Source organism: Saccostrea cucullata, unplaced genomic scaffold (assembly GCF_032062105.1).
Source record: "Saccostrea cucullata isolate Sc308-1 unplaced genomic scaffold, CSIRO_AGI_Scuc_v1 ctg644, whole genome shotgun sequence".
NCBI lineage: Eukaryota > Metazoa > Mollusca > Bivalvia > Ostreida > Ostreidae > Saccostrea > Saccostrea cuccullata.
In genome coordinates, this window is record NW_026929567.1 from 87751 (window position 1) to 100616 (window position 12866).

A 12866-nucleotide genomic window follows, 5' to 3' on the forward strand; every position below is an offset into this window, starting at 1 on the left:
TGCTAAAATTTATTTTTTGAAAAGTATATTTTGGATAAGTACTCATATAGTGTGTGTGATCAAAATCGCGTAGAAAATATTGGGTCAATGTGCATCTTACTAATCTACAGGTACAATTAAGTTGACCTTTTTGCACGTAAACTTTAACTCTTTGGTAAATTACTTTAACCTTTACTATATTTTATCAGATGTTTCCATTGCAATAAATATAATATGTTTACGTAAAATAGTGTGAATGATATTTATGATTGATCAAATAAATGCGCGTAAATTATTGTGTGACCTTTTTGCACTGAAAAGTTACATACTTGGGGTATTAAAAAACTGAAAAGGTAATACAACCTTTTATTAAATCAAGCTTTTTTACGACTTTTGTGCTAATCAGTCACAAATGAAAGAAAGAAGTTGGTGTCTGTGATGTTAATTTTAAAAAATTGGTCAAAATATGTGATTTTCAGTCGAAAAATGGTATCTAGACTTATTTGACATATCCTCATTTTGTTGAAGGAGGGTGTAAAATGTGTTCTAAAAATATTAATTAAGACCTATATTAAAAGTCCCTATAGCAATATCATAATGGAAAGTATTTTTCAAGTAAAATTGTGTTAGGCTAAAGTTCGAAGATATTAAAATTGATAAATGTGAAGATTTGCAGAACTATCCGCTAAAAATCCTTCAACCACAAGAAATAGTCCATCATACATCTTGCTTCTTTGTAGCTTTTTGAGCTGTTTTTTTGGTTGAATATGAAAACATTAACATTGTTGAATTTGAATATGCTATAAATATTGATTTTTTATACATAGTTTTGAAGCAAGAGGATCTGCGTGAACTTTTCTAAAAAGCTGACGAGTGACATACCTTAAGTATTTTCCCTTACTTTGAATGCAAGTATATAGTTATTGGTACAATGAACTTTAATTTAATATTTGTTTTACCTGTCACAAAACCTGACCAATGCAAAAATGGATATACTTTCTTTAATAGCCAAATTTCTTTCTTTTTTCTTTTTTAATCCAAATTCTTTACATGAAGTACAATTGAAACTGGTTTGGTGTGAAATAAAAAAAAAAGAAATCAGGGCGAAGAATTGTTTATATAAATTATCACAGTCATATCATTGAAAAATAATAAAACAAATCTGGGTAAGTTAGAACAAGGTGTACATGCATATCATAGAATTAAAATCGACATCATTATTTTTTTTTGAACGATTATATAAAAAAAAAGTTTTGGAGTTGAAAAAAAGCAATATTTCTGACTGCACTGACAAAACAGGAACATGCAATAAGCTTCACATATATGTGTTAAGGAAACATATTCTTACTTGACTAAATCATGGACAGAGTATGACATCGTAAAAGGCAATGATATCAACGAAAAAACACAAGTTTTCATAAAATAGGCAATTTGTTTGTGTAATTAACTTCAGAGAATGTATAGAAATTTTCAATTTTTCAATATTAACAAAGTGCTTTTATTTCATAATAATGATAATTATTATTATTTTGTTACACTGTTTTTGTCACTTTAACTTCTTCCAATGACGTCATAAGATTACATCAAGTAGCTTGGAAATTAATCATAAAAAATGGCATTCACAAAGTGGGATTCAAGCGCTATTTTTAAAAAAGTAAAATATGCTTTCCGATTATTTTATTTTTTTTACTCAGAGTAGTTGATAAACTCCAGGGTATTGTTGTTTTGTTACCTTTCTGATTCAAGAATATTTGACTATACATGTAGCAGTTACGTGATAACGCGGTGTTGGTGTACTTTAATGTATCGGACACTTTTTTGTATTTATGCAAAATCTTATAATAATTTCAAGGGTGGCTTTAATTTATCACATTCTTTTTTTTTCAAAGTCTCAATTTCCCGAGGAATAATTTGAATGTTTCTATAATGCATCTACGTGTGCATATGATAAAATGCAAATAAAAGCCTGATTAAAAGCAAAAATACACACATCTATGGTCTAATTGCTATTGTTAAACAGATATTCTAGAACACATTTATATGCAAGTTAATTTTGACCAATGGTTAACAAATGAAAAGAACAACTATCGATTTCTTACAATATACATTGATGAATTTCATTTTTAAGAAAACTGTCAAACCTACAACATGCATTGTCTGATATGTGTTTCGAAGAAAAAAACGCACAAAAATCTTTTTAAAAACCTCTTAAGTCTTTACATTACAAACTACCGGAAAGTCTCTTTTTCATTCTAAAACTTTCCAATATTGAGTTAACTCAGCAGTATTGATGATATGATGATCAAATGGATGCAAAGGGCAGATCATTTTACCATCTTTTTTTGGTATGTCCTTCTGTGGTAAGAAATGTTCTTTGATATCAATGGCTATTGTTTTTCCTTTGTCCATTCGACATCTAAAGCCTCTTACAAACATTATTTTTCTGTGAAATGATCTTGCAAAATCGTTTAAAATCTCTTCAACACTTTCTTGAATGCTGTAAATTTTCACTTTTTCTAAATCATACCCTTGCATTGGAGAGAATACTTGAATTTGTATAGACTCTTCTGTGACTGATAAAACGATGTTGTATTCCATGTAAGAAAAAAAGGCTGCGTTTCTGTAGAGGCAAGATGTGTCATCGCTTCTGAGTACGTTCCAACCATCTACCTGCATACAAGCGACAACAAGGCGAAAAAACAAGAAAAATGGTAAAAATTCAAATCTATAAATAAGAACAGATGATTTACTATATGAATTGTTCATTAGATTTAAAAGTTTTTCCTCCAACTCTTTTCGATTCATGCAAGGAACATAGTGGTATTCCTTACCAACAACCAGTAAACCGAGTCTTTGCATGAACATAAGAAGTGATTTCCTATGATACTGCAAATATCGATGATCTTCTCCATAAGGAACGTCGGTGATATCATAGTTTTTGTCTCCTTTCTCTGAGCATTCCAACAACTCTTCATCTTTATGTTTCCAGAGATCTGTCAGAAGTTTGTCTTGCAAATGACCTGTTTTGTAAAATTCAACCCAGTCCTCCCAGCTGACAGGAATGTCTTTAAAATGTAGTTCGTCTGTGATGATATGTTTGAAGGCGTCAATAAACCATTGCACGTCAATAATTACTTTGTTTTCCAAATCATGTTCAGGAAAATATAAAGCTTTTCCGGCATCATGATAGTATCGTAACATATCTTTAGTTTCCTTTTCAACTTTATTGGAATTTTTCTGACCTTTCGGAGTAATCTCTGGAACTTTCGTTTTTATATCCCAGATCTTCAGTATTCGTTCTGAATGCTTTTTCTGATTAATTTCTATCCCAAAGAAAAACCATTCTTTAGGAATATTTTCTTCCCATCGTGATTGGTTTGCTATGTAAAAGAAGCAGTCCTTCACCTCGTCAAGAGGTAAACAGAGCTGCGTGCAATAGCAATTATCTTCCCTTACGTATTGTGATAGGTAAGATGATTTTGGTAACTGTCGCTTTAAGCTCTTTATAAGGTCATCTTTGGTCTGCAAAAAGAAAATGTATTAAACATTTAAAAATTGAATGTGGTAGTACACATGTATATTTTATTTTTCCTAATGTTTGTTTATTAATTGTGCTTTACAGACCAGTTATCATTCAGTCAGACTATCTCACTAATAATACTCTATAATTACATGATTAATTTAATACTACGCAGCACTGTTAAAACTTGCATGTACTATGGAAAATCAACAGAATATAGACGTGCAAAAAACAGGGCCTTTAAAAAAAATTTTTTAATGTTTTATTTCAATGTACCACATACATGTAATTTATATTTTTATTAACATAACATTGCACAACTCACTTTGTACTGAATAAAGTTTGGCCCCATCGATGGAAAGTCACATGATAAATACATAGCATATGTACTAATGAAGGTCATGAACAAATTTCAATATTGCAAGGGTATAAACGGTATTCTTTGGTACAAAAAATTCCCTTTACACAGGGGAGGATAGCTGGTGAGATGAGACAAAAATAGGGTTGGGTCGTTAAAAAATCTGCTTTCTAAGAACCAAAGGGTCAAGAAAACTGACACATGTGAAAGCATTTTGGTGTAGTGTGAAATCTAAATTGATAAAATCATGCCCTCCAAAAGGAGGACGTGGCCACATTTGGGAATTCACATAGAAATATAGGAAAAATCTTTAAAACTCTGGGCCAGGAAAGCTGAAACGTATATGAGAACATCCTTGGTTAATGTAAATTCTAAATTGTTAAGACCATTACCCCCAGGGATAGGGTGGGACCTCAATAGGGAATTCAAATTCCACATAGAAATATATAGAAAAAAATCTTTAAAAACTTTAGAACTAATGTGGACGCATCCTTGGTTAATGTAAATTCTAAATTGTTAAAATCATAAAAACGGGGATAGTTTGGGACTACAATAGAGAATTCAAGTTTTATATAGAAATATAGGGGGAAAATCTTTAAAACACTTTTTTAAAAGAACCACTAGGTCAGGAAAGCTGAAACTCATGTGAAAACATCCTTGGTTAGGGTATATTCTAAATTGTAAAAATCATGACACACAGGGATAGAAAGGGGCCACAATAGGGAATCCAAGTTTTACTTAGAAATATAAAGGAAAAATCTTTAAACATCTTTTTCTAAAGAACTTCTAGGCCAGGAAAGCTGAAACTTATGTGAAAGCATACTTGATTAAGTATTCTTAATTTTTTTTTTAATCATAACACCCGGGCTTATATGTGGAAGCTTCATTTAAGAAATAAATAACAAGTTTATAAACTTCAATGGGAATTGAAGTGGGTCGGTCACGTGATCAAATCCTGTGAACGCCCACTTCAATTCCCATTAGAATTTTTAAATTTGTTATTTATTACTTATATATACATTTGAGACAGACAATTGAATATTTTTGAATATTAATTTTTGCACTAACCGTACGTCCTAAATTTTGAAAAATGACGCAAGGTGTAAATCCGCTTGATTGGCGGTAACGCTTCGAATTCATCAGGAGAAGAATATTTTGTGATAGGCTACTTGTGATCAGTACTAGTGAACAGATTGTTGCCTGAAAATATTTTTATTTATATTTTGTATTTAAATTGATAAGCAATGCTGAAAAGACACAAGAAACACGTCTGAAGATCGCTAATAAAAAGTTTGAGGAATTTCGTTCGCTGGAAAGTGAGGGATGGATCCGTTGGATGGAAAAATTGACCTAGTCAGTTGATTTGCAATCAAGCATTAAATTTGATTAAAAACATTCAATCTACGATTTCAATAACTAAATGTATAATTATGATGTAAACACGGAGACACTGGCGTCAGGTTACATTGAACTACGACAACGCAGAGGTGTTTATCAGCTGTTCGTGGCGTGATTGTGATGTTTTGATATTTTCCAACAGATTTACACATTTATCGTGAGTAGAATTTAATGAAAAACTTTAATAAATCATGAAGATTTAACTTAAGGTCTACCCAAAATGTAAGGATAAACGTTACAGACTGCAGCTGACAAAAGTGACATAAAACTTGTAAAAAAAAACTTACAAAGACTATAGATCTAGTTTCTATCGGTATATATCCTCTATGTACACAGGTTAAACCAAAAAAAAACTCTATGAACTACTTGTTTACATTGTAAATAGAATAATTTTTATTTGACTTGCTTATTTTGTTCATTTTTATACATGTAGAGCATCTCATATCATATTGATGTACCGGTAGATATTATTGCGCCGTGTGATTAGGTAAAGTATTAACCTCTGACCTCTGTCAAACTCCATACAGAATTGAAGATATTTTCTCTCTGTATGTTTATATAATGGCGAGATAACACAAATGTATTTATTTGTTAATGTTAATTCTAAATAGTTAAAATCATGACGCCAGGGGTGGGGTGAAGCCACAATTAGGAAATTCAAGTTTTACACAGAAATATATGGGACAATTTTTTTTCTTAGGAACCACTGAGCCAGGAAAGCTGAAACCTATGTGAGAACATCTTTGGTTAGTGTAAATTTTAAGTTGTTTGACGGTGACCACAACAGTGAATCCAGGTTTTACAAAGAAATATTTAAGAACATTAAAAAAATCTTCTCAAGAAGCACTATACAAGAAAAGCTGACTCTTACATGTATGTGGAAGCATCCGGGGGTAGTATAAATTCTGTATCATTAAGATCGTGCCCTGGGAGCATAAAAGGTATAACAAAAGGGGGAATCTTGTAAAGAAAGCTACTCGGGTGAGCGATGTGGCCCATTGGCCTCTTGTTTTGTGACAGAAATTCTATCTTAAGATTCACAAACGTGTACAAGAAACAATGCTTCTATTACATTTATTCTAAAAATTTAATGATTCATTTATTGATTACATATTGTTTTACATCGAATTGAAAAATATTTTTACCAAACGGAAACTTCAACACATATAATGGTGAAGGGCTTCAATTAAAGACGACAATGTTGGCATTGTCTCTAGATTTATTTAAATTGTTACATGTATTTGAAATATATCTATGGAGGAATTCATTTTTATCTATTATGACTATCTCAAACCATGTAAGGCATGGTTACAAGCCATCTTACGCACTAAGTTCTTTCAGACATATACTCGGCACTCGGGGTTATTCAGCAGTGAGATATTTTCATGCCTGTCTGTCGTGAATGGGGTATCGGATAGTTTTTAATTGCGTCCGAAAGACCCACAACTTTCACTTCACTTCAAAAACAGCTAGGTTAATGATTCCAATAGGTACATCTGCCTATGCAGAGATTTGGTATATCCAATATGACTTCACAGTAAGGCTGTACAAATGAATCTCAAAAAATAAATATTAATTATTTTTCTTTATAAATGAATTTGTAGCTTATCGTCTCATTATAACGCTATTTAATTGTAGAATGAAAGGCACCTTGACCTCGCTTTATTGACTGATATGACGGCCTAGACAAGTTGAAGCTATGAGTTGATCAATTGAATATAAATTGTTTAACGTCCCATTCGAGAATCACTCATATGGAGACGTCATCTATGTGAAGGGCTTCAAATTTAGACCTTTACTCTAAACTTGGGACCATTGAGCAGTGCTGTTTCTTTATCGTACCAACGCCTACCGTGACATGGGACCTACGTTGTTAAGGTCATACCAGAACGACCCTTCTCTTTCACTTCTAGTGCCGAGCGCTTTGCGAAGGAACAGGCACCGCCTACGTTTAAGTCGTAGGTTTAAACGAGAATAGAACCAGGAACTCCCGATCACCAAACGAACGCTCTACCACTAGGCTACCGTTACAGATTAAAGTTATAGAGATGACGTCATTGACATGCAGTTTTTCAGTACTTGAAACGTTGATCAAGCTATCATTGAATTTTGTAAATATGAAAAAGGAAATTATTAACCCAATCTTACTTATATTGGTATATGCAATAATCATTAAATTGAATCATATATGCAATAATCAACATATACTAAAAGGAAAAAGAAATGCAGGGTAAACTTTGAGATGAATTAAATTTGTTTTTCTTAAAATATGTCTTAGTTTTAATATGTAACTTTAAATATCATCTTTCAAAAAGATATAACTTATTTCCAATTGAATTTTGTCCAATAATTCATGAGTTATTGAAGCTCAAATGACGATATCCCCCAAAAGTGAAAATCGAAAACTCTCATTATCTTCAATGTCTCTCCCGTGTATCTGTCAGAGCCTTATTTCTCCTCTGCATGGAATTTCATTAGAGTGTTTATCTTTCAGACCCTATCTATATTTGGCATGGGTAACCACGTAAAAAAATAATAAGTCAGATGGCGCGCGTATGCGCGAATGAGAGGAATAAAACAGTATGTTGACTGTCTCAAAAAATCAAATTGCGGAATTGTTTTCTTTCAAATTTCGTATGAATGTAATGATTATATCGTCCACTGTATAAATGGCTATTTTTGTGGTAGTAAGTGGGGATTTAAGAGATGGCAGGACGAATAACCCGCCCGTAACATGGCTTTGTTTCGCATTATTGACATCGTCACGGTTGATTGAAAACCATTCCAGACCCTCTCTGACAACGTATAACAAGTTTTATGGGGAAAAATTTTCAAGAAAATGCTTAGTTAATCGTTGTTGCCTTTTTTCATTAATTAGGCAATTTAAAAACAAGACCCTATTGAACTTCCGTAAACTGTGCCAAGATTGCAAGAAATTCGTAAGGTCTCTTAATATTGAAAAACGATGTGCATACCTCATATACATCAAATCATGCAACAAGATTTGTTGACAAACTCGTCGTTATCAAATTGCACGTGTTTTGGACTTTTTAGCGTTTCCTCTACGTGACGTCATAAAGTTTACGGTTGAGTAATTCTGAATACTAATTCTGGTGCACAGTAACTGAATTTCTCTTCTGACCAATTTTTGTAATTTTCGGTCATGTGGTCAAATTTTTTTTCGAAATTATGCTACCCTGCCTTTCTTTTTCCTTTCAGTATACTATACTAGTCTCATTACTTCTAAAAACGAATGTCTCTTATTAAACCCGAAGTAGTAAATATTTATACATAAAAAATCAAAACCCCATGCCCAACCACTCGAGAATTCCAAATGTTCAACGATATCCATTTAACTATGAATTATTATGTTTTATATATAGATGTGATTTTATTTTCCTTTCATATTATAAACAAACAGTGAAATATATATAACAAATTACATAACAAATTACATTACAAACATAAGACAATGTTAAATATATACCTTTACAAATGCAACATGTATTCCCAAAAACTAGTATTTTATGCAAAAATGTTTAAAAAGTCTGTAGTCTACAAGAGAATTTAAATTTTTCATAATGTAGGCATAGAAAAAAAATTGAAGATTTGACATGATTAAAAATGTTATTGCTAGTTTCATCCAAAGATTGCTTGAATTAACTATGAATTATGATTTATAGACGGATTAGATTTTTACCCCTTTTTTGATAAAAGCTGGACGAAAATTATGCGCTGTTGTTTCTTCCATAATTTTATATTGTTTCAATGTTTATAATGTTAATGTATGAAGGTTATCATTAGACGGCTAAATTTTATATAATTCCATGTTCTATTTAATTTTATATAATAAGAAAATGAGGGAACTATTATTATTGAGTTGGATTTTTTTATCCAACTACAATTGCCACGTTGATATAGCTCAATATCATATTGATCTTACCTATGAAAACCCAGTTTTTTTCACAAAGAAGAGTTTATTTAGAGAAACATATTCACCTCAAACATCCTCTCTTTATCTTCCCAGTGAGTTGCTACAATCAAAACTATTGGCATTGGCTCCCTTTCATTGTCAGAACCACAATATGTGTGTATAGACTTTATCCAGAACACAAAGTAGTCTACAATATATAAATGAGAACAATAATGCCCACAATGTTACATGTTAACTTTAAAGATCTAAAAAAATAAAAAAAAAAAAAAAAACATCTCTTATAAAGGAACAGTAACATTGCCATTATTTAACATTTATAGATTACAAGATATATTTCTGTATTAAAAAAGAAGAAATCGCACATAAGGATGCCATTTTGTTGGTAAAAAATGAATAACACAAACACTGATTGATCTCAAGAAATTCATAATCTAGACATATACGTGCACAGGACATAAAACATCGACGCCTGTAATATAATGCCTAGGAGGAGTAAACATTCCCCGTTGGCAGTCCCGCCGTGTGCAATATGTGTGGACCAGCTAAACGGAGCATACCATATTCATAAGAAGCATAAAAAAGAACTTAGAATTGGTTTGAAACACCTCAGCCACACACTATAAAACAAATGAGAGGATATACTCGTACATGAATTTGATAAAGGGTCATAATAACAATGACACCGTAAAGAAAATGTTAAAATATATTAAGACAGTACTCAGATGATCGTGTTTATTACAGACTGTATATAATAAGGAGAGTGTTTGATGGTAAATATGGTCATCTTACTTATCCAGTATTAAAGATGTCAGTTGGCTTTAATTGTCTATAGTCAGAAAAATATCGAAAACATTAACACTTTGACTTTTTAATACGTCTTCAACATATCGGAATGTAAAGTTTAGAGATATTTTTAATACAGAAGTTTTGGACACATACTTCAAAGAAACAAAAATCACAACCCGCTAAGAAAGAACGCCAATTAATAGTAATCGAAATTTTGAGGGTTTGATGAAAGAGCTCATCTCAAAAGACTTCATAAATAAATACATTTATTATAGGATTATATAGGAAAGTGCCATTTTTGCACTTTTAAGCAAATACTACAATAGACATTTATCTCAAACCGTAAAATATGATTAGTAATAATACATTGTACATTAAATGCAAGAAACACAAATTTCTACCCCTTGAGTCCAGAGGGGGCATCTCAAAATACATGTACCAAAAATAACGAATTTCCTTGTTTTTATAGAGTACTACAAAATATGATGCATTGAAAGGATTTATACAAAAAAATAATAAATATTATGTAGAGTTTTTTTAATTCTATGTTTGAAATTTGGGGTACTTAGATTTATAACATTTTCTTTTATAATATTTTTATTTCCCCTATTTGAAGATTGTCACTTCATATAGCGTCAAAACGCACGATTAAATCAACAATCTTCATGTACATACATGTATCAATTTACAAATTGTTTTAAAAATAAATTATTTAACAATAAAATATTTTTTTGATCCGGAATTTCCTAATTTTAATTAGTTTTATTAATAAAATGAAAAAAGTTGCTTTAAAGCAGTAAATACGCGTTATTTTTTTTTTATAATTCGCAAAATATTACGCTTGTACTTTAACGTACAATTATTAATTATCTTCTATATCTGCCTAGAAGTGCCAAACAGTAAGGATTGAAGAAAATATGAAGAAATGGTTTACTTTACTTTCAATTCATTTTTAAAAAAAAATAAAAGTACCGTGAACAATGAGCTCAGTAAATGATATCCCCGCCTCCAATATGAATATAATATTTTGTTCCATGTTTGGAAAACCAAAATGTGTGTGTGAGCAAAGGTGCATAATGGCAATATGCAATAAAGATTGTGTGAAAGTCTAATCAAATTTCATTCATTGGTATGAGAGGAATAGCTGATAGGAGTAAATGATTGACGGGCGGTATGTTATTTATCTTAAAACAGATAGGTTCTAGAAGGGGGTCAACGTAAAATTGGTTGTCTCATATTGATAATACATGCGATGATCACGAGTTGTTTTTTTTTTCTAGTGCAGATAATAACAGTAACGTTATGTATTTATATCCCCGCTTGAAAAGTAGGAGGGTATAAAGTAATCGGGATGTCCGTCTGTCTGTTCGTCTGTTACGCTTTGTCAACTCCTCTATAAAAGCATATTAAATAGATGTGTTGTTTGCAATTTTTAAACATGTACCTCCGTATGTCCATCCAGCGAAAACGCTATCAACTTGATCGCACACTTTCTGATCCACCACCTGGTCAAGACGTTTAGAGGCGTCCACCACTACCACATAGAAAGCTCTCCTGGTCAGGTAAATCTGGTGACAGGCGTAGTACGCAGACTGGCCCCCAAAGTCAAAGAAAGTCAGAGTTTTTGTGTTAAAATATGTTGCATTTTCTTCTTTAGTTCTCTGATCCATATATCTGACTAAAAACATATTCAGTGGTTTATAAACTATTGTTTGTTTGATCCGCTTAAATAATGAACAAAATAAAGAAATATCTTGCAAAATCTTTAAAAAGGAATCAAATAGAATTCTTGAAAAGCCGACAGTGAAAAGAATAAGAAGCAGATCAATTGAAGTACCAAAATTCATTTTTTAAGGTTTATGTATTTTGGTGATACAAACTAAAACAAATGAATATTTTTTTTAATACAGTCAATATAAAAATAATGTCTTATACCTGAATATAATTAAAATTAGCAGAATATCATATTATACACTTACTTTACTGTTACCTTACTTTAATTAACACTTGAAAAAACAAACAATTTAGTCAGCCAACTAAGAAATGAGTATTAGTAATTGATCTCAGATATTTCACGTTTACACACGGTTTAAGGAAACATGCAAAACAAAATAAGAAAAAAATAATTATGACTACAGATTGAAATTACTTTAAATATTATATTGATATATTCCTACTGATTTATCTATCAAGTTAAGAGAGTGTATGTGACCTTATGAAATAGTTAATAATCTTATTACGTACTTCAATATTGTCTTCCACTTTCGCGAAAGCTGCTGGACATTATAAATCATCCGTCTGTCCGTCTGTCTGTCTAACTGTCTGTTCGTCCGTCACAAAAAAATTAATCTTGCCATAATCTTTGATTGTGTGCAGCTATATATGTGTATTCCACATGTGTATTCCTTGTGGAACTGACATGACCTTTCTTTAGAAGCACCAAATTTGACCTTTTGACCTTGTTTTTAGAGTTTGACCAACTTTTAAACAAAAATTCCGAAGTTTAACTTTGGCCATAACATTTGAACAGTAAAAATAGGACTTTCATACTTCATAGGTATATTCTTTGTGTCAAAACCTTTTATTTGATGACAATCGTTTTAGCTTTTAACCTTCACCTCGAAGACTTTTGTACTTATGAAAAAAAACTTTAACATTGGCCTTGACTTTTGAACTGCAAAGGGTTAGTACTTTCATACTTCATATATATTATCCTTATGAAAAGACTTTTTTATTGGATTCCAATAACTTTGACCATGTTTTTCCTACTTTTAAAAAACAGACCTTGAACATGACTTTTTAAGAGTTACGGCTAGGACTTTCAGACATCACATACTTAAAAATCCTTGTGACAAGACCTTTCATTGGATATCAAGAACTTTGACCTTTTG

At 31.4% G+C, this 12866-nt stretch overlaps 1 protein-coding gene across 1 annotated transcript in view; it reads right to left on the reverse strand.

The window, feature by feature from the left end:
* Positions 1–1009: 1009 nt before the first annotated feature.
* The window catches only part of LOC134281246 (probable serine/threonine-protein kinase pats1), a 133591-nt gene continuing 121734 nt past the window's right edge, over positions 1010–12866 (reverse strand). The window contains exons 2-4 of the mRNA XM_062763721.1: positions 11420–11653; positions 9255–9376; positions 1010–3501 (exon numbers count right to left, since the gene is read on the reverse strand). Coding sequence (XP_062619705.1) covers positions 2227–3501; positions 9255–9376; positions 11420–11653 — 1631 coding nt within the window. The 3' untranslated portion in view covers positions 1010–2226. The remainder of the gene's footprint in view (positions 3502–9254; positions 9377–11419; positions 11654–12866) is intronic.